Source organism: Chrysemys picta, chromosome 8 (assembly GCF_011386835.1).
Source record: "Chrysemys picta bellii isolate R12L10 chromosome 8, ASM1138683v2, whole genome shotgun sequence".
Lineage (NCBI taxonomy): Eukaryota > Metazoa > Chordata > Testudines > Emydidae > Chrysemys > Chrysemys picta.
In genome coordinates this window covers 99,099,065-99,123,892 of record NC_088798.1, presented here as the reverse complement: position 1 = coordinate 99,123,892, position 24,828 = coordinate 99,099,065, and the positions used below count along the sequence as shown (strand labels likewise).

At 39.5% G+C, this 24,828-nt stretch overlaps 1 protein-coding gene and 1 long non-coding RNA gene across 3 annotated transcripts in view; both read right to left on the bottom strand.

Moving 5' to 3' along the window:
- PCBD2 (pterin-4 alpha-carbinolamine dehydratase 2) overlaps window positions 1–22,510 on the bottom strand; it is a 35,273-nt gene extending 12,763 nt beyond the window's left edge. The window contains exons 1-2 of one of the 2 annotated variants that reach the window (XM_005309440.5): window positions 22,349–22,510; window positions 17,152–17,283 (exon numbers count right to left, since the gene is read on the bottom strand). In XM_005309440.5, the coding sequence (XP_005309497.1) occupies window positions 17,152–17,283; window positions 22,349–22,465 (249 nt within the window). In that variant the 5' untranslated portion in view covers window positions 22,466–22,510. Of the gene's footprint in view, window positions 1–15,233; window positions 15,315–17,151; window positions 17,284–22,348 lie in introns of those variants that run through there. The other variant, XM_065555030.1, reaches the window with a different exon arrangement.
- Window positions 1,214–15,227, bottom strand: LOC135973193 (uncharacterized). Its single transcript, XR_010589904.1, has 2 exons — window positions 4,544–15,227; window positions 1,214–3,297 (listed from the first exon to the last, which is right to left on the bottom strand). It is a non-coding gene; the product is annotated as an uncharacterized LOC135973193 (long non-coding RNA).
- Window positions 22,511–24,828: the final 2,318 nt, after the last annotated feature.

The window sequence follows — 24,828 nt, the reverse complement described above, 5'->3', positions numbered from 1 at the left end:
CCTGAAATTCAAATATGTGCAATTTGCACTACTTATTGCTAGCCACACATTCGGCTTTTCTGACCAACTTACACTCCGATTTGTATCACTGCTGCATTTGGCCCTATGAATAAATATTTTTTTTTCTTGTAACTGATGTTACGGATAGTCTCCTAAAGGGAAGCAGGGTATCAGGTCTATCACCCTTTTCCTCATCTGTAGCCTTCCAAAATAACCACAATGTTATTTGGAGATCATCTTTCCCTCTTCCCGTTTTACAATGCAACGGTGACAGAATGCAACTGGAAATCATGTGCAGGCCCTATTCACTGTGATTCAATTAAAAGACTTTACAACCAAATTTTTATAAACTTGGATTGAAGACAAACAATTGTTTTAGAGTGGCATCAAAAACTACTTTCTGCTGTTGCTGAGACATTTCAAAGCTTTTCATGCTCCATTGGAAAGTGCTCTGCTTCACAAGCCATGCTGGCCCTGACAACTAAATGGTCTGATACGCTTTATTACAAAGTGTATCAGTTTTCTTACACAGGCAAATATATAATTATCTTTGCCCATAAAGACTAGTGCAAAGTAAGTATGATTCCTAAACTGAGAAGATTGGAGTTACAAAATCACAGCTTGAAATGGAGCGACTAACTCACACTAGCTTGCAGCAATTAAAATCTCCTTTATTGTGCCATCTACTTTGAAGTCTGTTGCAACAATCGCGTACTAATTAATACAATTCTTTTTGAATAGGCAAATGTAATGGCAAACCTTACAATCTCAACCTGGCTGGCTTTTACTAGTGACCCTAGACAAAATTCCTGAAAATTAATTTCAGCTTTGTACCACAAATCTGGTGTCTAGGTAATACTGTATATTGCATTTCACTGTGCACTTTGCACTGTGTCCAAAGAAGGAAAAGGAAAATGAAGGAAAAAATTGTGACTTAATAATACTTTACAGACTTATTGTTAATTAAATTCCATACTACCAGTATGAGAAACAAAGTTCAGTATGCTAAAAGCATGTAAGCTTACAAAGCACTCCAAAAGGCATTATTTGTTATGTATAATTTCACTCAGAAACATTTGGCAAATGGGTAGGATTTCTACATTTTGCATTTAATGCTTAGGGCAAGAGCTACCTTGTAACTATAATATTATTTCTTCAAAAATGAAGCCATGTCAGATTTTAAAATATTACCCAGATTCACAGAAAATTTGTATCAAGCTGCATTTTTCTTTATTACTGATATTTTATGTCAGTTACTCAGTAGAGAAAAACAATCATCAAGAAGCACCATGTCTGAATTAAAATCTCACTTACCAACAAGAATAGGCAGCTAACTTCCACCTTCCTCTTCCCAAGCATGTTGGTTTAATGTGTGTTGTGTCAAAAATGAAAAACAAAGTATTCACTAAGAGGTTTACACTAAATGAAATGCTCACTTAAAGAAACTGGACTTCTTTTTTATTTACTAAACAGGCAGTGCACCCAACCAAAACAATTAAATAATACAGCGAAACCCTCATTAACTGAGCACCTGTTAAAGCAATCAGTTACTTAAAATAATAAACTCTCTTTGTTGTGCAACTGAAAGGACAATGATAATTTGACTTGTTAAAAGAAATGCTTGGTCTAGCAAATAAAAACACTTGATGTACTGTAATAAAACCCTCAAACAAAACACTACACAAACTGTAATAAAATGCACTCTGGGCCCTGTTCAGACCTTTTGAATGTATATACCTGAATGCTCCGTTACCTCACTTTACTCACCCTGATCTTTTATACTTTACAATGTTCTGCCACTCAGATGTTAAAAATGCTTGAGTATATATTACTATACCAAAACATATGGCTATATAAGCACTTTGTAAAAACCCAATTTAAGAAAGGACCCAACTTTAAATACAAATCCCATTGACTTCAATTGGACTTACAACACATGCTTAAGAGCTTTCTTGAATAGGAATGCTTTCCTGAATTGGTGCCCAATGGTATGTCCATACTACAGACATTACACTGGTAGTTATAGACACAGCCTACACAGACAGAAGGGGTCTTTCTATTGGCGTACAAAAATCACCTACCCAGATGAAGTTAGCTATGTCAACAGAAGCCAATATAATTTTTGGCGTAGGCCAGGCCAAAACAAATAGAGAAATGCAAGGGAAATTAGCTAGTTATCTAATTATGTCGTATCAGAAAAAAAAAAAGCAGGAAAAAAGAACAAAATTCTGCTGGTTTTCCAACTATTTCTTTCACTTCCCAAAGAACACAGAGGATTTCACTTTGAACATGAAAAGCCAGTCCACATTCCAGACATGCAGTTGATGACATTAGTAGCAATGATACAAGGTTCTTCTTGGTCTGTTGCCAAGACCATGTGCAATGTCAGCTCAATATCCAATATAGTCTCTACTGAGCATATATCCTAATTCTGATCCTAAGAGGACATCAAAGAACAATAAGAAAGCCTCCCTTTATAATACTTCCCTAACTCACAAGAGTGTTGTGAGGATAAATACATTAAAGATTGTGAAGCGCTTGAATTTTCCTCCAGGGTAGATTGACTGAGCCTCTGGAGGTTTTTCGCCTTCCTCCGCAGCATGGGGCAGGGATCACTAGCAGGAGGGTCTCTGCCGATTGAAGTCACTGAAACACAGGACTGGGGACTTCAACGGCAGAGTCCAGGGAAGGGTTTTGTGGCCTGCAGCATGCAGGGGGTCAGACCAGATGATCATAATGGTCCCTTCTGACCTTAAAGTCTATGAGTCTATGAGTCTATGAGACCTGCTGATGAAAAGCGCTATGTAAGACTAGGTATTACTATTGTTAGGATGGATGGAGAGAGGAAGCAGTTGGCCCACATCATCATCAGGGATCTTTTTTTTTTTGGCAGCACAGGCATATCTCAATGTCAATCATTCAAACATGTTAAAGCAGAAAAAAGGTCTGAAATTATAAATTGATAGGAGATGAGAAACAAGAACTGCAGGTCCAATCAGGTAGGTCATTTGGTCCCACTGCGTGTGGCTGAAAGCACTCTGGCCATGGTATCGAGCCATACTGAGACAAGTTCTCTCTCAAGCCTTCGACAAGTTTCTATAAAACTTCAGGAAAGGAGATTATATCATAACCCAATGACTCCAATGGGAGTTTTGCCTGAGTCCGGGTTGTTAAGCTCATAATTTGTATCCAATTGTAATATTTGAATAATTGTATGAAGTGTTTTTCATGTATTTATTTCAAATCTAGTGATGATGCATTCTTTGAAAGAAGAGTATGGAGAGAAGGACCATCTTCCTAGACAATACGAGAAAACAGAAAAAGAAAAATAAGACTTAAAAAAAACCTGATTTGTTTTAGACAGTTATAATTTCTTACATAATATTTCCAATTTTCCTTATGCAAAAAGTTATGTAATCAGTATAAATTACATTTAACTGTATTTCATTTGCTGTTCTTGATATTTGAACAACTGGTGAAATGGGGCTAGAAATACAGAAATGAACAGAAAAAGTGACAAAGTAAGAACAGATTATTAAAAACAAAAGTGGATTAATTTTATTAGCAATATTTTGCATAAGGATACATGACCTATGGTCAATATTTTAAGCTGTCTTGAAAAACTTTTGGTGTACTCCAAATTTATGACTAAGTGCCAGACAGTATGTGTAATGCAATATATTGGGGAAACTCCAGGGGTTTTTCTTTTAACCCACAATTGTTCTTTCCCTTTTGTAGAACCCACCACCACACACACACACACACACACACACACACACACACACACACACCTTTTGCAAATCAATACATTCTTGAAATAGATGCAGTCCATGAATGGTGAAAACTGATTGTAGCCAGGCAAGGGATTTTTTTTTTAAATAACATTTAAAAAAAAAAGATGCATCCAACGTAAGTGAGATGAAATATGGTCCTTTGTAAGAAAGATTAACATCTGTATACTTTTATTAGATTAGACACTTTACAATCTGTGTGTAACTGTAACCAACCAAAGATTGTAAAGCTAATGAAGTTTTGCCTCCAAATGCCCACTTCTACCAGGTTATGGAGATTCCTCTAACAATACAAAATACACATTTACATAGCTATTGCTGTTACTATCCCAATCAAGATTAAATCATCCAGTCCATGAAATGAATGACTACTCTCCACTCAGAATCCCAGTGCCAGAATGTTTCCTTGTAAAGCACCACCACGAACAATTCTCAGGAGAAGAAAAAAAAAGGTGCTGAGTAACCTCAACCCCCACAACCTGAACGTACTCAGTATCTCACACGACAGGACCCAAAATTAGAACCCTGGCTCCTAACTGAACAACATGTGCTTTACCAAAACAATCTCACACAAATCCCTCAAAGAATTCAGCCAGCTCCACGTTAGTTCAAGACGTAAGCAAGTTTTAATCTCAACCCAACAAAAATTAAAGGAAGAAAATGGCAAATGAAGGAGGGGAGGAGGCAGTCCCCAAAATACATTTAGAGCTGGCTTACAGCTTTATGAAAGACAAATGAAAAATTATACTCACATCGCACTGATCAACTGTGGGTCTGCCAGTGGTTTTTCAGAGCAGATGTAACATTTTAGCAAAATGTGATTGTTTGTGAAAGAAATAATTCTGATCAAAAACTAAATTGCAGCCAGCGCAAGCTCTGCACTTTGTCACTCTAATCCATTCTGACAGGAAGCAGTAAGTGGAGATTCCTACTGTGAAAGGAGCAGATGTGAAAGGTCAACCTTGGCCTGGAACTTCAAAACCGTTAACGTGTAAAACAGTGTGCATTAAAGCCTGAAACAGCTAACCGCTGGATTAACGGATGTCCGCTAAGTAGGTCTGATGTGCTTTTGGCAAGTAATGGTTAATTTTTAAATAGGTTCATTGTAATTTTTTTTTTATTTTACTTTTTACCTTTTACCAGCCAGAGTCCATTTTTAATTACAATTGCAGAGTATAATATTCCAAAACATGCCTTTTCTTTACTCTTTGGGGGGAAAAGCCACTATTGTAGAACGCTATTTACAGTTATTAATAAGGTCATGCTCACCATTTGGAAAGCAAGGGGATGCAAGAGGTTAAACACTATCAAACTGGAGACAGAACTTACCATCTGTACTGAAATTAATATCTTCCCAGTTCCCCTATGTTCATAATAGCTATCCCAGGACATTAGAAAGCTACAAGAGAACAGGTTTCTTTAACTGAAAAAGTAAAAGTGATTCTGAATGAAGATATTCTTGAGAATAGAGGGAATGTAAATCTTACTAATTTCCCCAACTGAAACAGTACAGATACAGAACTTGCCACCACTGAGTTAACAAATCTGGGAGGATTCCAAATTTTAGTTAAAATCAAAGTCAACATGCCGGCATTTGGTATCTTACAGGAGTGAAGGAAAGTCTTGCCTCCACAGTGGACATAACCATTTTCTTCCCTTATTTCAAATGCAACGAGCAAGCATTAGAAGAGTAGTTATGGATTATATAGAGCAGCCAATAGTGTGACACTTCCATTTTCTTTTTCAATCTAAATGAATACTTGTGAGAAGTGAAAAGTATATTTACAAAAATCTTTAGCCAGTTCAAATTCAACCCCCAGAGACAATATTTCCAGATTAATGGATGAAAATTAAATGCTATAATAATTTTCACTTAAGTGATCATAAATCTACACTAATATTTTAAGAGAAGCATTGGTAGAAGAGCCAACTGCAAAGTGGACCAAAGGTCAGGAGGAGAACTTCCTGGTCCTCTTTAGACTAGATAACACAGGTCTAACTGCTCCAAGGGTATGCAGCACATGCACAGTAATTGTAGAAGAGCCTCTTCCCCTTGGAAATACGCTATTCTTTCTTTATTTGTATTTTATTTTTTTACCCTAGAATGAAGGGAAGGAAAGAGAGATAAGGTATTCTAAGTCACAGTTAAGTTTAACTAATAACAAATTGATGTCAACTTCTGTTTCTAGAGCACCTGGAGAATAAGAGTCTTGAACTTCTACATATCACCTTTTACCTGTGGCTGTCAGGCCTGCTGCTCCTGATAGATACAAACATAAAAACCTCTTCCTACCTCAAGAAAGCGAAACACAAAGGTATGTTCTGAATCTTTAATGTCATTATGATTCATTTAAATATAATTTAATATAATAGTATTGTTAATTTCAATACTGTGACATTAATAATAATATTGCAATAGCACCTATGGCCACAAACAGGTTGGGCTCCATTGTACAAATAGCCTATGCCCCAAAGAGCTTGTAACCTAAAAAACAAGACGTAATGGGGGGTAAGACAGTTAAGTGGGATGTGCAGAGTTCTTAGCCATTGACTAGCAGTGATCACAGCTTGCCACCTGCTTGGTCTTCAGTTTTCTATATGCATTACAGCAGAGATGAGTTTGGAGGATAAAGAGGTGACTTGATGGATTCTTACTAAGCTTTCTCCACTCACAAAGGGCAGCATGACCGAAAACTTGAAAGAATTTGTCGGAGAAGTGGCCTGTTGAGGCTGGCATTGCTGGCACTCATGGAAGGTGGGCACAGACGTTGCGATAAGGAAATAGCTCAGATAGGTACAGCAAGACTAAATTTGGGTGTGTGGAGGGTGAAAGTAAAGACAAAAGTTGCCAATATAATATGATAATTCAATTATTTACAAGTAGGAAAAAATGCTGGTAATTTAAAAAATTTGGACTGAACATTGAGGCAGAGACATCCTTCACTCTGTATTTTGCACAGTGGCCATGACAAATAAGTAAGTAAATAAATAACAAATATTTCCAAACTCCCAGCAACAAGGAGTTAATTTGTATCTGGTAGCTCCTGACTGACCACTGACATCACACCAGACTCTGTATAATTATGCAGCATTTCTCGTCAATAAGAAAACTACTTCTGCCAGTTAACTGGTAGTATTGTTGGAAAGAGGCTGCATTGACTAGTACACCATTGTTGTCTCTTTGTCTTTTTAAAGCCAGGGCAGGAGAATCTTAAATTTTCAGATGAATGATCTCCAGAGAACCTCCATTTATTTTTCATCCAGAAGTCAAGCACCCTAGCTTTTCAGACCCAGTGCAACACTAGGATATGGGTAGGTGGAATGTGTCCAGTCCCACAGCTGGATCTTGACCCTATAACCTTCTGACGCAGAGGCAAGAGGGTTATTTACTAAGCCATTCACAAGCATAACCATAAGGAAGGTGTGATTGTATAAAAATATATTTTTACTAAACTATGTTTTGACCCAGCTCACTCTCACATATTTTGGCCTGAATTAATCTTCACGAGGCCTGAAAATTTTACTGTCAGTTTCTAATAAGGAAAAACAACAAATAGGCAGATAGGCCAAAAATTCAATATTCAAGCCTTATTTTCAAATACAAAGATTTTCTCTACTCTGTAAACCCACTCAAATAATTTTGATTTATAGCAAATCAGTTATTGTATTCATAAATGCAAGGACATTAGCAAACATACCTACCAAAAGAAATACTTTCATAATTTTGCAGGTATACAAATCATAGTAAATGGGAGAGGACTCGAAGAATAATGGGAAATTGAGCAGTCTAGGAAACACTATAAGAAAAACAACACCTACCTAGGTGGATATAAAACCAATTATTTTCATCCAAGAGGCAATCTAATACAAAAGTCTAACAGAGGGGCAAGTAGTCAACAGTCACATTAAAAACAGTTAACCCACCAAATAAATGAAATTGGTTTGTCTTTTGATAAGCAAAACTGACAATAATGGACTCATGTTGCTCATTCTTTGAGGTTAAACACAACTGACATAAGCTACACCTGAAACCAATCAGGGCTGAGGCTTTGAGAAGATTCACACGCGAGGACTAAATTTGTCACAAATGGGTTGGTTTCCGATCCTAATGTAGCCAACTTGCTTTACTCTGACCTCCATTTAACAAATCAACTTAATGGGCAATGGGAGTGCTATAAAACTTAACAATGGAGTGATTTTAACTTTTAAAATATAGTTATGAAGCAAAACGTTAGAGAGCTCCTTCAATACTGGAAATCAAATTAAATCTAGACATTTTTTAACAGTCTTGACAGACATAATCCTAGTTACCATGTAAATTTATGGTAAGCTGCTGTGATATTAGTCACAGGTGCTACTTTTAATATATGGGCTGCATCTGGCTGGGAATAAAATTTCTCAGAGGACTGAAAATGACCTCACTAACAGACAATGGGGAGGGAGGATAATACCACTGTGGCATATAAAAAGCTGGAGATATGGTCCACAAGTGAATATTTTACATAAAATTCAAGTTACCTCTGCAGATTGTAGGTTTATGTTTTCAATACATAAATGGCGCAGACATATTTCAGCCAAACAGCCAAAATATTAAGTTCGTAAAACAGCTATGAAATACTCTGGCTATGCACATAAAAACAAATTTTCCAACCTGTGATCAACAGAGGAGACAAAGTGATGTGCCGAGAAACTGAAAAAAGGAAGTATCAACACAGATTAAGTTCAGGAATATTCAGTATTTTTACAAAGTGAGTTAAACTAAATTAAGTGATTACAGCAACTAAAAGAGCACTAAATTCATTAAGAATGTGTTCCCTGTATCCCAGTTCCATGGGATTTGGTAAATTTGTGAAGTTCTTCATGGTCATTAATCAAGGTGAAGGTACCTATAGAAAGGACTAGCACCAAGGGATTGTCACCGAGTAAGAAGATTAAACTATATAAAGATCATAAATCGCTTAGCCAGCAAGTTAGTTTTGATATACTGATAACAGGGACCATCCATTAGAGAGCACAAAAATAAATATGCCCTAGCACAGTTAAAGCAAAGTAGCTGGAAATACAGAGAGGGCATATAAAACAGAAACTCTGTTTGCAGTGGATGCTTTCTGAGTTTTGGGTGTTATTACTGGTTTGGAGAAGGAAAGTTGGGAAGTATACCAACTTAATGCAAGAGCTACAATGACTTAATTTCTTCTGAAATAATTCTTCAGAAGCTGTGCAAGTCTCCTTTAAACAAATAATCAAAGAGACAAGATTTGCTACGATTTTCAGGATCTATGAGCCCTACACAGCAGGCAGCAAGCAACAGAGGGTCCTGTGGCACCTTTGAGACTAACAGAAGTATAGGGAGCATAAACTTTCGTGGGTAAGAACCTCACTTCTTCAGATGCAAGACTGCAAGCTTATGCTCCCTATACTTCTGTTAGTCTCAAAGGTGCCACAGGACCCTCTGTTGCTTTTTTACAGATTCAGACTAACACGGCTACCCCTCTGATACACAGCAGGCAGTCTCCCTGCTATTTTCTCCAGTCAGAGTTTTATCTTTTAACTTAAATAGGTTCTTGCGTCATCTGAATGCAAAATATATTTTAAACAATAAAAAAAAAAATCAGACTTTTAAGATGGGATATAACCACCTGCTACTTTATATAATAAATAAGGATACGATTCTGTCATAGAGGTCACGGATTCCGTGACTTTCTGGGACCTCCGCGACTTCTTCTGAAGGGGCAGGGCTGGAGCAGCTGTCAGCCGCAAAGCCATCGGAGCAACGGCCAGCCCTGGGGCCACTGGAGCAGGGGCCACAATAGCAATGGCCAGCAGTTAGCCCTGGAGCCACAGGAGCAGAGGCCGCCATAGCAACGGGCCACATAGCAACAGCCAGCAGTCAACCCCAGGGCCGCCAGAGCAGGGGCCACCATTGGGTCAGCCCCCCTGAGGCTGGAGCTGCAGCAGTCAGCCCCTGCCACAGGAGCAGCAGTGGGGATGGTGCAGCTGCAGGAGCTCAGCGCCCAACAGCGCTCCAACTGTTAGTCGTCTCCCCACCCCTCCCGCCCACCAGGGAGAGGTCCTGGGCTTCTGTGAATTTTTGTTTATCGCCCACAAACTGTCCCTGACTTTTACTAAAAATCCCCATAACAGAATCTTAACCTTAATACTAAAGGTTCAGTCACTGAACTCTGTACACAAGCATACACACTTCACCTATCTAGAAAGTGTGATGGATAAAAGATTAAATGTATTCATTTAAAAAAATCTGTGAAGTAGTCACAAGTATTAAACCTCAGCATCCCTGCCAAATATTTTGGTTTTACAACCACATTGTCCTAAGTGTTTCTCTCTCCCCTGTTGCTATCTGATGGACCTACACAAACAGAGGAAACTGATTGACTATACAGAGTAAGCGTGAAACTGACTGAACCCAAAGGGTATGTCTACACAGCGACTGGACACCCATCGCTGACCCATACCAGTCGACTCAGGCAGGCAGGGCTATTTCAATGCAGTGTAGACTTATGGGCTCAGGTTACAGCCCAAGCTCTGGGACCTTCCCACCCCACAGGGTCCTAGAGCCCAGGCTCCAGCCCAAGCCTTCAAGTCTACACAGCAATGAAACAGCCCTGCAGCCTGACCCCCTGAGCAAAAGTTGGCTGGCACGGGCCAGCCCTGGGTGTCTAGTTGCTGTATAGACATACCCTATGCGAACAAACCAGAAACAACTTTTCCTCTTCTTCTTTCAATAGTAGTAATTTTAGGTGTTCCTTCTAAAAGCAGTAGGGAAAACATTTTCAGATGGAAGTGACTCATCCTTCTGCACTATAGTGGACAGGGATTCTTCAAGAATTGAGAGTTATGTAGAACATGTTTTATTAATTTAGATGGAATACCCCTGTATAAAACCAGTCATTGTCCAACATTGAACAGTGTTAAACAAATCTTGGGGTTTGGTATACAGAGACCTCAGTCCGCTTAGTACCATGGTGCAAACACCTTTAAAACACATTATCTTTTTATTAAAGATAAAAAGGAAAAACAGTTAAAGCATTTGAAATATTAAGTATTAAATAAGGCTTTCATTTTAACAACAACAATCCCTTTTCCCTTTCCTTTTAGCTGGAGAGAGTTTTTGGGAAAAATACCAAGTTGTCTCTTATATGGTACCAAAGATGGTAAAAACTGTCCTGTCAGGGAAAAGAGAAGACGTTAGTTAAGAATGGCTGAAGCTGTTGTTGAAGTCTATTTCATCCCAAATGGTGTTTGGGATTCAGCTGAACCCAGTAAAGGTGGACATATCATCTGGGTCCCTCTCTCTGGCCTGGTCTGGTCAGGACATCTCTCAGGATCAGGATGACAAAGGTCCGAAGTCCCAGGAGATGGTGGTAGTGGTAGCCAAGATGGTGAACCTCACTCTAGTAGCCAATTTTTATCCCTATGTCTGTTTCTTTAAGGACTCACAAAAGGAAGGGTGGACTGAATAGCCCATGCCCTCATTATTTTGTCAACCAATTAGGTCTAGTTTCCCCACACACCAATTTTGGTTCACTGATTTCCGGTTCCACACTCTTCTGACTTACCAAGCATGATCTTAACACAGTCCTTGAGTTATAACAGTACAGTTTTTTGTTTGGACTAATTCAGTCTCTCCTTTGTGCACCATTTCCTATCAATCTTTGTTATAACAGGTGATTGTGACATGTTATTAATTTTCACGTATTTTTTTACAGTTGAGCTCACAAGAAGGGTAAATTTGTAGGCCAAATTATAACAGACCAGATACAGGCCAGGAAACTTGAAGTTTTGAACAGTTTGGTGACAATTCTATTTCCTCTAGACCAGGGGTCCCCAAACTTTTCAAAATCACGCCTCTCCCTTACCTGTCTGCACCTTGCTCCTGCAGGAGCTGGGGCCAGGAGCGGGGTTGTGGCTGGGTCAGGGGGTGGGGCGGACAGGGGCACGAACAGGGGTAAGGAGGCCAAGGCTGGGGCTGCAGCTGCGGGCAGGTCTGGGGCTGGGAACAGAGCCATGGTCAGGTGCCAAGGCTGGAGGCGGGGCCAAAGACGCAGCCAGGGGCCAAGGCTGGGGGTGGGAGTAGGGCCAGGAGCAGAAGCTCCAGTTGGGTCATGGTCAAGGGCCAAGGCTGGGGGCAGGGCTGAGGGCGGAAGCCTGGGCCGGAGCGGGGCTAGATAACACTCCCTTCCCACCCCCATGGGGGCTGGCCCAGGCCCTGCAGCACCTCCCCAAATGTTCCTTCATGCCCCCGTAGGAGGGCATGCCCCACCATTTGGAGACCTCTGCTCTAGACTAAAAACTTTTCAACTTTTTCTTTTTGCCAGAAATTTCAGTAAATGAAGAAAAAAAAGTGCATTAGCAAACATTGCTAGTCAGGCTCCTGAAGTAATGACAGTATTTTTGTAACTCTCATTGACTCAGACTTTTGCTTTGGCAAATTGAAATGGATTGGTTGCTCTATCAGTGAGTAATAGGCATTTTGTTTCTGTATCTGTCACTTGGGAATAGAAATTAAGAGACTTTAAAACATGTTTCTTTTATGTAATACAAAGTGGCTTGAAAGCACAGATTACTTTTTTTTCTTTTTCTTCCGCTATCTCTCTCCACAGCCCCATTTTAAAAGGCAATAGTCTCATAAACATCTGTAGCCTGCCAGTTCACACAAATAGAGGGCAGAAGAATGGAGGAATGATGCAATGGGAAAACAGACAATGACAACAGTGTTTAGGGTGACCATATTTCCCATGGGAAAACGGGATACTGCACAGGGCCCAAGGCCCCCCCTTCTCCCTGTGGCATAGGGCTAACAGCCTGAGGCCCAGCGTCTGGTGTCATCATTCACCTCCCTCAAAGTTCTTCCACACTCCATTGGGAGGGAGGGAGGAACCCCTCACTTTTTTGGCAAACTGGGCATTTGTCCCATTTGGTCTTGCCAACTGATAAATTGGCGAAAGTAAATGGGACAAATGACCACTTTCGCCAAGAAAGTCGGGACATCCAGGACAAGGCTTAAAAAGGGAACTGTCCCGGCCAAAACAGGACGTATGTTCACCCTACTTGTGTTTGTTGTCTTGTCAGTCAAAACAGAAGCTGTAATTGTAAAAAAAAATCTGTGAACATGGCAGGATGCATCAATATCAGGCTGTACTGATGGCTGAATCCAGTGAAGATGGGACCATGTATGATGGCTAGTCTTCTTCCAGAGCTATTACAGGATTCTGCGATTTACTGTGGACAAGTTTGAAGTGATTAAGTACCATGATTTTCTTATGCCTCAGTCCCCCCAGCTGGTAGGGAATGGAGTGAACAGCAATGATGATAACATGGCTATGAGGAGAAAGTGGAAACTAACATTTCAGTCATAGAAGCTGCCCAAATGAGGGATGGGGAACAAGCTGCAATGGATACCAGATGCTTTTCTTTCTGGGTAGGGTTGGGTGGAGGACACTATATACATCAATATTTTTTTCAAACCAGGACATCACAACTAGCATGCAATGGCAATTATAGCAGAGAAAAGGACTGACAACAGGAAGTACAGTCACTGACTTATTTTAGGAACATTTCAAACTGTTTTCCAACTCATTTTCTGAAAATCACTCTCTAAAGCCCATTTTTATAAAATTTATCTTCAAAAAAAAACAAACACCACCAGCGGTTTCAAGTGAAGTCCTGTAATAAAATAATTTCCCAAGCCAGAAGCGTAATTTCTGATAGCTTTTAAGCAAGTTAATCTCAGTCTGAAAGCTTTAGGAATCTAAATAACTTTCTCATTTCACAGAAGTTTCATTTCATTCTCCCTCATACTGAAAATATACATAAACCACGTTCATGTCTACGCATTTGAGCGACTTTATAATAAAAACTCTGTTTATATTCTTAACATCTGTTGACATACATAGTCTTTGTAAACCTGGCATAGATTTTAAAGCCACAGAATTTTCCATGCATCATGCACATTATCTGTGGGAAGCAATAAAGAAACAATGAATACATTAATCATACTCATATCATCTGCAAAACATAAATCTGAAATACCTTTCATGTCAGTTCAACTGCTCAGGTTTGGATTTGGATTTGGTTTTTTTTTTTTATTCCCTTTACACACCTGATTTTATGCCATCTGTAAAAGGGCAGGATGGAGATCATAGAGGAAACTGTATTTCTTGGCTGTCTGACTTTTACTAAATATTCACACTAAGTTCTGTAAACAGAAGATTTATTAAATAAAAAGTTACACCTAAAAGTCCATGTTTATTAAAGGACAGCATATTGACTGCAAAACTCTACAAAGCAGGTAGCTAGCTCCATTTTTGGCACTTTTGTTTCCCTGATCTGTAATATGCTTTTGAGACGTACCAATAAATAAATAAATGTTGTATGGGGACATTAGTAAATGTAAGCATTGGTAGATGAATTAAAATATACCAGGTCAGTTTATCTTCAGTGCCACCTTCCCAGGAGACAAACATTTGCTCTCTGCAAACATTCATGCATTCCCTAGCCAAATTCCATCTTAAGCCATACCCCAAGGCTAAGAGATCACCAACTTGTTCTACAGCTTGAAATTTCAAATGGCGATGTTACATCACCACAGCTGCCCCAATTTTCTAAATGCTTACGGGCAAAATTCTGCCCTCATATAGATACATGTAGCCCCCTTGACCGCAATGAAAACAGTGTAGACAGTTTGGCCCCTGTTAGTTTACCCAGTGGTACACACAGCTGAAAGTGCCAGAAGTTTTGAATTCTTAAGCCAATTTCCAATCATGCAGAGTAATAATAGCTCTTGCGTATCCCTTTTCATCTAACACTTTTAAGGGTCAAGCAGGAATGGGGGCACACTGAGCACCCACCAATATCTTCCACCCAACTGGAATAGACATTTCAAAAAAGGACCATTTTAGGATGATATATTTGATGGGGTGAGACCTAGCCAATTCTGAACCCAGAAAAAAACAACAGACTATTAGCTTTAGGCTTAGTATAACCTACGGTGTACATTTAAATATATTTTGACTTTCCACTCTAGCATCCTCTACATGTCTCCCTCTCGGACTTGCAACTTTATGAATAGCTGACTAATTTCTACCCTGTAACATTTCAAGGATAAAGCCTTAAAAAAAAAAAAAAATCAACTATTTAATTCTCCTTCTGATGTCTTCACTGATCTAAGCTGCTGGGTTTTCCAGATTTCTATTACAGGGCTGTTTGCTCTCATCTCTTTGGTATATAGTCTTCAGGTCCACTGCCTAAAGATGAACGGCAGAAATGATTTATTTCACTTATTTGCAATATACAAAGGTTACTTTACGCTAATTTTAAAAAAGCATTTCCAGCTATGCTGAGCCAACAAGCTCTCCAATTACACCGTTGCATGGACACTTTCAAGAGTGCCCCCAGCGTGAAAGCTGTAAACTCAGCACCTACAGTTTGATGCAGAGGAGTAGCTATCCCTCGGTCCTTGGCTCTCCAGTTCTCCCATCCAGGTCTCATGTAAACTCCCCCTCATAGTTTCCCCCTCCTTCATTGCCTCATAATTTGTTTTATTTGAAGTTGTTTGTTTTGTTCTATTATTAACTCCCAGGTTTAAAGTGCAATCCAGGAAAAATGTACTCAGGGCTCCACACGTGCAGTTCTGTACCTGCTCTTGCTCTGTACTGTAGCGATGCTGCTCTTTTCTCCCTACCTCACACACATTTTATTCTATGTTCTCTCGAATGGCTGCAATTTCCTAACTATGACAATTAACTATTTGAAATATTAAAAAGGGTGGGCATTGCAAATTGGCATTTTCACATATCACCATACAGGGTCTCCTAAAGACCTTTGTCTGGATTATATTAGGGCCATGAGAATAAACAGCACATTATACAACACTTACATGCGTCAGTCTACAAATGTAGATAGATATTACACTGTGAATTGAGTGTGGTGTGGATGGGACGGGGCGGGAGGAGGAGAAGCGATATCTTCAGAGGAATATGGCATTTTTTAAAAAAATGTAATCTTACCCTTCACCCCTGGGACAGCATAGCCCTTTCAAAAATAAAGTAGGAACTGGGAATTATCTTCATCTGTTCCCATTCCACACGTAGGTTACCATCTGCCTAAAACTGTAAGAATAGCTGATCTTTCACAGCTAATCATTAGCATATAACAATCTACTACTATTTTGATCAGAACTGAGGATTGTTAAATTGACTGTACCCGAGCAATAGAAATGAGGGGAAGAGGAGTAGGAGACCTAAACAAACACATTTAGTGGCAATTTTTCAAAAACACTGGGTGGATATCTACACCCAAACATGTGCACAATTGCAGAGTCACATGCTATAAGGCTAAGCTTTAACCTTTTGATAATGTGACCCTAAATCTGCATAAGAAGATCCAAGCTAGAATAAAAATAGGTCCCTTATATAAAAGGTGCAATAAATATCAGTAAGGCCAGGTTTTAAAAAAAGAGCAATGAGAAAATTAAATAAGACATAACTGAAACTAATGCATTTTCTCCAGATAAACCCAAGTTTAATGGCACTGAAATGGGAAGGGTATGTTACGACTAATTCTTGTCTTATTTAGCAGGGCCATAATACAGCTAATTATTCCTCTTCTAACTTGTATCTTTTTGTACGTCTCACTTGATTAATCAGAAATCAAATTTTCTTTCCGAAATGAGATATGGTAGCGTGATTCTAGTTGACAATCTTATCTTAAGAAAATATATTAAATAATAGTTGGCCATATGGTGCCACCAATTTTCAAAGCAGGTTTCATCTCTGATTTCAAATTTAAAGATTCTTAAAAACTGATGACACAGTATGGCCCAGGGTTTTGACTTAAAATTCAAGCCCAACAGGGTTTACAATCTGCTGTACCAAGGTAGCCTCACAAAGTGTCTATTGCAATTCATTCAAGACAGTACCATAACACTCCCTTCCTGTATAAAAGGTGAGTTTTATGACACTTCTCTTCACATTTTCCCCCCAAGTTTGGCTTGATAAATATCAGTACTTTCATTCTTACGCACCTTTGTAAAGTTCTTGATAGCCAAATATTTTTATCATTGAGTTAGGACTGCTAGTAATAACAAAGATATCAAGAGTAAAATTCTGCTTGCCTTACCATGGAACAATGCCAATAAAGTCAATGAATTACACCTGGGTAACTGAGATTAGAATCTGGCCCGATAACTTCAGTGACACTACTGACATGAGGAAAGCAAACAGGATTTGGTCCCAAATACTCCTAGATTTGTGGATGTGAACATCTCTTCACTAGGAACACAATACAAACTAGGATAATTACATTTCCTTTTATATTAGGAATAATATATAGCAATAGTTACCTGATTAAAAGTTTTGAAATTGAACTCTTTGTAGATGGCATCTCTTTCACCCAGCTCAGACCATCCCGAAGCTTTGAGGTCAAGTAAAACTTGGGTCCTTTCCTCTGTTGTCAACCAGTGAGACTGTGAAGACTATAAAGAAAAAAAAAATACATTCCAGAACTAGGGTTAATGTTCTCTCATTTCTTTACACAACAACAATAAAATTATGTGCTGAAATTATGATTTATGTATTTCAAAAATATAATCCTTCAGGACAACAGAAGTAGAAAATTTACTGTGCGGTTTTGTTCCACTTTATAATTTAACAGAACACCATCTCTTGCCAGTTAACTGAGCGTTGAAACATAACTATTTTGGTGAATTAACTTTGGTTATGTGCTTGCATATAAGAGTTTTTTACTCTTTTGCTGGGATGAAATATGGACTCAAGAATACCTCTGTCCAGTAGTAGTATTACTTTCATTTATACTAGGTCTATCTGAATTATCCATATACTGTGAAGCTTGAAATATTTGATGACAATCCAATTTTGCCATTTTCCCTCATTTAAATATTAAAGTTAAATGTAATGTACAGTAATTAGTTGAAGTTAAAAGGGGAATATCACCTGAAAAATACTAAGCATGACCAATTTTAAATTAGAAAAGCACTGATTATACCAGAAATCACTGTGTATTATGTATAATTATTGTACCCTGTATTTCCTAAGAAGAAAGTTTAAAAAACAAAAAGCAAGATAGTTACTGAACTCAAATAGTAACATAGTTTCTCTCTGGCACTGAAAAGAAAAACAATCCGGCACTAAGGATATGTGCTACCCCCAATTTGCCCAAGGCATTCCACAGACAGCACTGAGGAGTTCTGTCTAAGGATATGAAGCATGGGCCACTCTCATTCCATTACAAATCCAGAAGTAACTCAATTAAATAGAGTTCCCACTAAAAGGCCCAGACTCAGCAAGGTACTTAAGTATCTGTCTAACTTTAAGCAAATGAGTACTCCCCTATTGAGGTCAATGGAACTACACACACGCTAACTATTTAAGCACATGCTTAAGTATCTTGCTGAATCAGGACCTAAAACTGGTATGAAGTCAGAATCAGATCTTGAGAGTAGAATAAGATCCTAAAAGTTTACTAAATTTCTCCCTGAAAATACAGAACACACTCCCTCCCTCTGACAGAATGTATGAGATATTAAACTTGATTTTAGCTAAAATCCAAGTATTTCATCCAAAGGTGGATTATCCAATTTTCTGTCCCTGGTCAGAGACCCATCCCAAACTTATTCTAAAAACACAATAGGTAGAACAAAAACAACGAGGAGTCCTTGTGGCACCTTAGAGATTTATTTGGGCATAAGTTTTCATGGGCTAAAACCCACTTCATTAATAGGTAGAACAGAAATTCTCAGTTGCCTTTTGTCTTTGCATATATTAATAATCAACCATCCTCATTTTTGAAAACTTACTGGCAATTAGCTGAATGATTATCTACCAAAAACTGCAAAATAGAATCTAAGATGGGAGTTCCACCCAATATATCTGACTTTGTAAACAGTTTTTATTTTGACGGTTTTAAAGTGTGTGGATACTTCATTCTAGAAGTGCCAGACCATGTATAGTCCACCTGCTATGTTCTCACACTTAATTATACACTCATTTGGCAATGTTGATGTGAACTTTTTTTGAAAATATAGTCTGCCGTGTATGTGTATAAGTGCTGTATCTTTGTACACATCTTTATTATAAATATAAAGTTACCACTTCACCACTAGATGGTGCTGCATGTCAAATCAGAAGTTAATTCAATTAATCCTAATTAAGCAGCAGAAAGGTTTTAAGATTGTTCCTTATTACTGAATGATATTGGCACAGAAAGTAATGATAAATACACATGCATCATTTAAAGATGAAATATACTTATTACTGTAACCTACTAATTAACTCCAAGAAGCCAAATATAACACATTCACTAACAGTGAGGATAAAAAGAGCCCTCTGTACAGATGCAGTTAATGCAACTAATTAAACAATTGTTTTCAACTGGATTCACCCATTCTAACAGACAAGTTTTAAATATCCAAAAACTAACATTTCAATTTAGTCTATCTAGTCTTATAAAATATGTGCCTTGCTTTCATATAAAATTAATGTTCCACAAACATATATATTAGTGTTGCTATAGGAACATTTATGGATTAGAATTTCCCTTTAAGGCTGTTTTAAAGCATGCACAGATAGTCTCTGCGCTGAAATTTATCATGTTTATAGTCAGCCAGGAGGTAAAATTGTTTTGTTTTGTTGGAGATTTTTGTGTTCTTACTTTTTAGAACCAGTTAAAACATTTCAGTTGCTTTCTTGAGGCCTTATCCAAACCCCACTGGAGTAACGAAGAGTCCATCCACTCATTTCAGAGCTAATCATCAGATTTTAATAAATAGATTTATTTTGTTTGCCACCGGCCTGGTCCTCAGTGCACAGCAGCTCTTTTGACACTGAAGAAATTTAACTTAGAAATAATGGTCGTAAAAGCCAAGTTCTGCATTCTGGCTGCAAATACACATGCACCTGCCACTGACTTAAAAAGTTTAGTAAAAAGCAGTATACTGAGCACATGTTGATTTATTTTAAGACAACTTTAAGGAGGTGCAAGCTCCAGAAACATGCTCACATGTATGTATCTGTGGTAACACACAATGAAGCACAGTGCAAACCCACTGAAGAGGTGGAAAGGTACAACAAAAACAAACAGAGTATGGACACTGAAATGTAAACATAAGACTTAGCATACAAAACTGACCCATGATTTACTGATTATATCCTGTCATATGATGGGCCCTAAGCTAGTTAAAAAATAACAGCTTTATTTGAAAGTAGTCCAGGAAAGAAAGAGAGGAGTCTGATGCCAAAGCATCCATTATCCTGTATCAAAGATTTGCATGATAAAATATGTTCTGGGGGCAATGGGGGCGGCTATTAGATAATCATATATGCAAAATTATGTATTACTATTACTTGATGTCAGACTCCCTATGCTCTATAGAGACTGAAATGCAGGGGATGTAAATAATCATATATCTTCTGAGAGACGAGGGGGTAGATCCAAGACTGAAACAGATTTAATTTTTTTTATTAAAGCGAACGTTAAAATTATATAATACATAGGTTAAGAAAAGAGTGTCTGTACATCTGGGTATAGTGCTTAAATTATGGGAAAGTACAAAGGTTGGTTTAAAAGTCATACAGTACATATAGTACATAGTCAGCAATAACCCACATTTAGATGAACATTTAAAGATACAGTTTAGTTATTAGCAATACTAGATAAAGAACTAATTCACTACCCCAAGGATAATTCCTAAAGAATTATCATACTTCGGGTACGTCTACACTTACCGGAGGGTCCGGCGGCAGGAAATCGATGTTCTGGGATCGATCCCGGAAGTGCTCGCCGTCGACGCCGGTACTCCAGCTCGCCGAGAGGAGTACGCGGCATCGACGGGGGAGCCTCCCTGCTGCGTCTGGACCCGCGGTAAGTTCGGACTAAGGTACTTCGAATTCAGCTACGTTATTAACGTAGCTGAATTTGCGTACCTTAGTCCGAAGTGGGGGCTTAGTGGGGACCAGGCAGGATCCTGGCTCCTAGGCCCATGCAGCATCCTAACTTTGGTATTCCTTTGACTTAGCAGATTTACTATTCTGCCTAATGCATACTTGGTACATTTTTTTCACGCAGTGGCTTTTAAAGGACTCTGCGTTCAGAGGAATTAGGAGATGGGATGGCTGGTCTGGGTGTGAAGAGCATCTGGGGCAATCAAGGTTTAGATGGATAAACTGGGCACAGCCTGAAAGCTCCATCAACTGGTTTGCCCAGGAAAATCACATTCAGACAACCTGCACAAGATAATTTTCACTTCTTTAGAACCTTCCAGGGCAGGACCGCAAATATGAGTGAATTGCACTTCTGTGCAACCCTAGGAATCAGGTATTACTCCCACTTTAAAAATGGGTAACCTGAAGTTCAGACAGGTCAAGTGACTTGCTCAAGATCAAATTGTGAATTTGTGTCTGAGCTAGAAATAAAACCCAAATCTCCTAATTATAAATCCTGTGCTTCCCAGTATCAAATCCACATAACCCACCATTCACATGTTGACAGATATGAAGAACTAAAGTTGCTTCTCATATTGACAGATCATGAGCTTTCAGCTGGTAAATGGAACATCAAAGTCAGTCCAGCAGGAAAAGTTTTTTGATGGGTAATCAAGCACATAAGGATTAGAATAATAATTTCTTAGTTCCTTCGTTTGGGGGGATTTTAAAAGCGCATTTGAGTCCATTATCTCCCACCATTTTCCCTTGAATATTTAATTAAATTAAGCACCAAGAGTTGGGAGAACTTTTTAAACCAATTGTTATTTGCTTCAGTGTGAATCGCACCTGGCACATTATTGGTGATATAGAAAACAGATTATGCAACATTTTGAGAGGCTGTTGTTCACCCTTCACCCCATTTCTCTGGGGAAGTCATTCTTGCCTGCCTTCAGGGGCTGATACCCATCTGACCCCCAGAAAGCCACCCCCTTACCCACCTAATCTGGCCCTTTAACAGGAAACAAATCAAACAAATTTGCGATGCTGTGACTGGAAAGTATTTTCTTCATGGTAGCTCCATTTTGTGCTCCACAATTAAAATTTTCATTTAAAACAAACCCCAACAAATTAAGCATCAAATCCTTATAAAGGCAAAGAAAAATCACAAAACACGCCTAAGTAGAGGTAGGCGCCCAACTCTGCAGACAGCATGAAACAAAAGCTCTGGCAGAGGTGAACTGCCGTATTTATCTCAGCAGCGTTGGCTCTGAACCCTAATGATGGGGATGTCAGTGCCCAGGCAGTTCGCTCTTTCACAGCACAGAGGGAAGAAGAGGGATGATCCTACTATGAAGCATCCAGCACAAGTAACATCTGGAATGGGGTCCCCAGAGTGCGGGACTTGGGTTAGGGCTGAGCTTAGGAGAGAAGACCAGGACTCCTGCTCCTAGGGGGCTTTCCTCTGTCCACCCCACGCCACCTGGGGGACTCGCCCTGCCCTGCCCCTGGATCGCTGCTCGCTTGCCCCATTATCTCTGGGGCGCTCCCCAGGTCTGCTGCCCTCCCGCACCCCCAGGGCGGCAGCCGCCTGCCTCTCACCATGGCGGAGAGGCTCCTGCTGCCGGGTCCCGAGCCGCCACGCCCCGCGCTCGCCGCCACCGCTGCCAGGCGCGCTCCGAACAGCGCCAGCCGCGGCCCGACCCCACCGCCTCCCATCGCCTCAGCGCGGCCGCGGCCCCGCCCCCTCACGGCGCGAAGGGCCCAGTGCAGGGGCCTACGCAAGTGCCTGCGCCGCCAGGGGCGTCACGCAGCGCAGGGAGGGACACAGGCTCGTCTGCGCCCGCGCCTCCGCAGCGCACCCGTCAGGGGTTTTCCCCCAAACCCCGACAAGAATGGTACTTACCCCCTCACCTGCACAGAGCACCCCTGCGCTGGGCGAATGGTACTTACTCTCCCCCCAGCTGTGGTCCATGCACCTCTGCTGCAAAACCCCAGCCTCCCCGGGACCCCGACCCTTCACCTTTGTCAATGGCAGCTGCATTAGAAGGAGCAGGTACCGCCAGCTGCAGCGTGCAGCTGCAGGCAGAACGCTTCACTGGCTAGAATGACTGACCAGATGTCCCAATTTTATAGGGACATTCTCGATTTTGGGGTCTTTTTCTTATATTGGTTATTACCCCCCACCCCCGTCCCGATTTTTCACACTTGCTGTCTGGTCACCCTATCACCACGTCTTAGTGGCTTCGATTATCAAAACAAGGGAGTGCCAGGCCTTTAATCTTCAGCCTTCAAGGGGGTTGTTCCTATTTCCATTCAGTTCAGTTTGGTCAGTGAAGTTGGTTTCAGTTCAGGTTCTTAGATCTGCAAAGGCAGACTTTCCCACTCACCAGGGAATGGTTAAAAAAAAAAAGAGAGGACTTTACAATTCTTTATAGGGCTTATGTTCTGTAAAGGATTGCTTATAAAAGTTTTAATTTGGGTATAAATTGTGGCCTTGGAAAATATGGTTCTATTCTAAAACAATGCAAAAAAAATTGATTGCCTTTGCTATGGAATGATTGAAATAAAACATGGACCTGTCTTTTTTACAAATCACTTTTCAGGGTAGAAATGTTGCTGAGGGGAAAGGGAAGGGTAGCTACAAAATCAAGTCCACAGTCTGAAGTTCTATATGTTTCAGCTAAGTGCATATTCATAGACAAAACTTCATAGGCTATTTTAAATACATAACCACATGCCAACAGCCAGGAGGGTAAATACAGCCCACTGTAGTATAAAATTGTAGGTTCTTAAGGAAAATCTTATCTTTAGTCTTTTGCACAAATGGAACAATTTCAAGAGTATTCTACAGATCTCTATTAACCATGTGAGGAATAATGCAAGCCAAAAGGGAAATTAAAAGTGGGCCAGATCCTCAGCTGATGTAAATCAGCATTGCTCCATTGAAGCCAAGGGAGCTACACAAGTTTACCCCAGCTGAGAATCTGACCCTGTATGTCTAAAGCTAAACTGTATCTTATTCTAGAGCCTCAACGTTAATAAAATCAGATTATTAGTACTAAAAGTCATAATTAGAGTAAGCTTATCAACTATTTACACACTCAGCAGCTGAGGCTTTCAAACTAACAATGAACAAAGATTTATGTAAATACAAACAAGGCTCATGACTGATCAGTACTTGAAGTTGTATGGAATGCTGAATGGCCATTTTTATTCCTGCCAGAAATCAATACCTAGAGAAAAGGAAGTCAATTCTGACCGCAAAAGTTACATTAAAACCCTGCTGTAGAAAAACAAGTAGTAAGTGAAGTTTAACTGTGTAGGGAAGCAAGGAAGAATACATACACAATAAAATGCCTTTTCTGCACAATCCTTAGAAAGGAAAGGCAGATCCCTCATAGAGCATGGTAAACCAAGGATATCAAACAACATCTAGCCTCAGGGCCAAATGTAATACATGGTCACCCTCTCCGCAGCTGCAAAATGAAGATTTTTATTATTGCTAAACTTAACCAGCAAGTGCAAAACACACTTTCCTCAAACCCCAAACATCAGTACTAAACTCCTTTGGAAGTGGTCTTTCCTCCAGTAGGTACCATTAAAATATAAGATGGGAGAAACAACTACTCTTAATAATATATTAGTGAAACATATTAATAAACAATTTTAAAACCCTATTAAAAATACAGTAGAGCCTCAGAGTTAAACACCTCAGGAAAGGAAGTTGTTCGTAACTCTGAAATGTTCATAACTCTGAACAAAACATTATGGTTGTTCTTTCAAAATGTTACAAATAAATATTGACATAATACAGTTTTGAAACTTTACTCTGCAGAAGAAAAATGCTTTTAACTATTTTAATTTAAATGAAACAAGCACAGAAACAGTTTCCTTACCTTGTCTAATCTTTTTTTAAACTTTCCCTTTTTTTTTTAGTAGTTTACGTTTAACACAGAACTGTACAGTATTTGCTTTTTGTTTTGTTTTGGTCTTGCCTGCCTGATTGCGTACTTCTAGTTGCAATTGAGGTGTGTGGTTGACTGGTCAGTTCGTAACTCTGGTGTTCATTACACTGAGGT